Below are 3,859 nucleotides of genomic sequence, written 5' to 3'. Positions count from 1 at the left end.
TTTCTTTCTTTACTTTTTTTTTTTTTTTTTTTTTTTTTTTGATTTTGTATATTTTATTTGTGCATATTAAATTGAATTTGATTCAATTTTGTCATATATCATAATTAAAAATTTAAAATAGATAAAAGTATAAAAGCACCAATACAATTAAAAAAAAAAAAAGAATTATATTACATACATATATATTTCAAAAAAAAAAAAAAAAAAAATGGAGATAAAATGTGATATTAATCATAATTTAAATGTGAAATGTAGTTTGCAAAATTTTGTCCGTAATATATCATTAGACAATGAGAAAAAAGTTTTGCATGTATTTGAATTGAAGAATATTAGAACAATATATGATTTAATATTTTCTGTATCATTCTTTAAGTTTAGTAATTGTATGACAGATGTATATAGTAATGATAGTGGTGAAGACACATCAATTCATAAATTAAATATAAATTGGAAAGGCCATAAAAATGTTCTTTGTGCAAATAATAAATTAAAACAAGATAATGAACTTCCAACAATTGTATACGATAAGGATATATGTAATATAAAAAACGGAACCTTACAGGGAAAGAATAGCAACATTAACGATATATTAAAAAGTTCAATAAATACATCAAAGAATAATAATAATATAAATAATAATAATAATAATAATCATTTATATAATAAAGATGAATTTATTAATAATACACTTAAAAACGAAGAATATAATAACATTTTATCCAATACAGAGTTAAATAAAATGAACCCTTCTAATAATAAAGAAGAAAATAATACAACAACACTACACCCTAAACATTCAAACGTAATGGAAATTAATGAAATGAATAATTATTATGAAAAGAAAAAAAAGGAATGTACTTATAATAATGAATATGTATATTTTGATATATATATTAATTCTGATATTATTAACATATTTCATGTTAATGATAAAGATAAAGAGAAATTAATAAAATATATTTATGATATTATAGAAACTAATGATATATTAATTATGTGTATTTATTTAAATTTACAAAATGTATATGAAAAATTAGAAAAATATAATATTCTAAATATAACATTATTAAAAAATATTATTGAAGCCAAAAAATTTGAATGGATGAAAAATGAAATTGGAATTTCACTTAGTGAATTTATACTAATTATAAATTTTATTCTAAAAGTTAAAAAGAATAGAATTTTTTGTAGTAATATATTTAATCAATATAATAAAAATAATAATAAAACTACTAAAAAAAAAAAAAATACAAAAACACTCTGTGATAAAATTCATCAATTTATTGAATTCGATAATTGGACATTTAAAAATATTATAGATAATCCTTTCTTTCAAAGATTAAGAAGCTTATCACAATTGGGAGCATGCCAATATGTATATCCAGGAGCTACACATAGTAGATTTGAACATAGTCTTGGTGTTGGTTTCTTATCGGCGAAATATTTTACTCATTTATGTAATAGATCTAATTTATCACCTTATCATGGAGAATTAAAAAGAATGCTTAGATGTGTTCAAATTGCTGGTTTATGTCATGATTTAGGACATGGACCTTTTAGTCATACATTCGAAAGCTTCTTTATGAATTATAAAAAAGAAGATACAGATCATAAATGGAATCATGCTTCTATGTCCTTAAATATTGCTGAACATATAATAGAAAATTTAATAGATCAAGATGACGTACTAGATGTTAGTGATATTAAAATTATTAAAAAATTGATAAAAGGAACAGAGAATAACAAAACATTTTCTGGAATAGATCCTATAGATTCATTAATAACTGCTTCATTTGATATTATATGTAATAATAAAAACGGATTAGATGCTGATAGATTTGATTATTTACAAAGAGATGCAACAATCGCTCCACCGAACGGTACTTTACCTTCATTAAATTGTAATCGTATTATTGGTCAAAGCGCAGTCATTAATGGGCACATAACATATAATGTTAAAGAAATTCATCCTGTATGGACAGTCTATATGAACAGATTTTCATTATTTAAACAAGTATATACACACAGAAAAGTAAGAGCCATGGAACTTATGCTCTGTGATGGTTTCCGTTTAGCTGACGATATATTTAAATGGTCAGAATCTTTAAATGACTTAGACTCATTCCTAGATCTTACTGATTCCTCTATTATTTATGATATTAAAAAAAAAGCCAAGGTGTGCAAATATGATGAAAAACTTAACCATTCCCTAAACTTAATTAACTCTGTCATATATGATAGAAATTCAGAATACACATATAAATATATATCCGAAATTAATATTACTGAACCAAAATTAATCGAATATTTAAAAGATATAACTAACGAAGAAAAAATTGCTCGTTATGCTCATGGATTAAGTCCTGATGATATTATCATCGATTGGAATTATTTGAATTATGGAATGGGAGCAAATGATCCCCTCGATTCAGTTTATTTTTATACCTCAGATAATGAAGATGAGGCATTTATAGCACATAAAGAATATAGAGGTACTCATCCTCGATACTTTGAAGAGTGTAATGTGAGATTGTATTGTAAAAATAAAAAAGTAGCACATCTAGCCAAACAAGCCCATCTGAATTTTATATCCAGTGAGGTTTTTACGGCATCTTCGCCTCTTCATAAAAAACAAAAGAATTGTTAAAAAAAAGGAAATATTTTAAATATATAGTCTATATTATAAGTATAATAATGTAGATGCGTCCAAAATGAATGTAACAAAAAGGACGTGCATATAATGTGTAACATATTTGTATATATATATATATATATATATATGTATATATTTTATTTTTTTATATGAATATTTAATTTTTCATTATTATTTTTTTATCTATATTTTATTATAAGATATAAAGTAAATATAAATATATATATATATATATATATATATATATATATATATTTTATAGTAGCATGTGCTCATATTTATACATATACCTTTCATAATTATTTATCTTATGTAGAACCATGTGCTTCTTTAAATAAAATAAAATGGACAAATAAATGAATTAGATTTCTTTAATATTTATAGTTTATTTATTGAAGGGGGGAAAGGCTTTTTATAAGACATTTAATTTTATAAATATATACACATGTGTGGGCATAAAAAAATGAAACACACATATATATATATATTTGCGAAAATTATTTTATTTTTACGTTAAGACTTCACATTTAATTATTCTTTATATTTTACAACAATATATTAATGTGTTATAAAGGGAACAAAATTTCTTTAAAATAGATGCTTTATATTTCATAATTATGAGTATATAAAGTAAATATGTACGTATATATAAAAAATTATAGATTTAATATATTTTCTTTTTTTTTATCATTTATAATGAAATAGTATATTTCAATAGCATTATAATATCAATGTGTATATATTTATTAACCGTGTATAAAGTTCATATATATGTAAACACTAATTAATATTATTTCATATTTTAATACTTATATATTATATGTTATACAAACATATTTTATAACCTCATAAACCAAATGCCTTCCAATAGGAATATTCAAGAAAAAATAATAATAAAAAAACAATAAATATAAAAACAAATAACATCCAGCCTTTTAAAGTAGAGAATAAATTTAAAACATAATACGGAACAACTCCCATATAAAATAAAGATCTTATATATCTATAAAGGATTCATTCATTTTTCGTTCCTTTCTTTTTTTTTTTTTTTTTTTTGCATACAATTAAAAGCACAGTCGAATTAAAAAAAAAAAAAAAAAAAAAAAAAATTTAAAAAAAAAAAAAAAAAAAAAAAAAAAAAATTTTAAAAAAAAAAAAAAAATTTTAAAAAAAAAAAAAAAAAAAAAAATTTTTAAAAAAAAATTT

At 21.1% G+C, this 3,859-nt stretch overlaps 1 protein-coding gene across 1 annotated transcript; it reads left to right on the top strand.

Annotated features, from left to right (window-relative positions):
- Nucleotides 1-208: 208 nt before the first annotated feature.
- Nucleotides 209-2,647, top strand: PRSY57_1238200 (HD superfamily phosphohydrolase protein; the record flags this gene model as incomplete). The annotated part of the gene is made up of 1 exon (XM_012908800.2): nt 209-2,647. One exon carries the CDS (start codon nt 209-211, stop codon nt 2,645-2,647), a length of 2,439 nt encoding a protein of 812 aa, XP_012764254.2.
- Between the last annotated feature and the right edge of the window lie 1,212 nt (nt 2,648-3,859).

Source organism: Plasmodium reichenowi, chromosome 12 (genome assembly GCF_001601855.1).
Source record: "Plasmodium reichenowi strain SY57 chromosome 12, whole genome shotgun sequence".
In the NCBI taxonomy this organism is placed as follows: Eukaryota; Apicomplexa; class Aconoidasida; order Haemosporida; family Plasmodiidae; genus Plasmodium; species Plasmodium reichenowi.
This window is presented reverse-complemented; position numbering and strand designations above follow the sequence as displayed.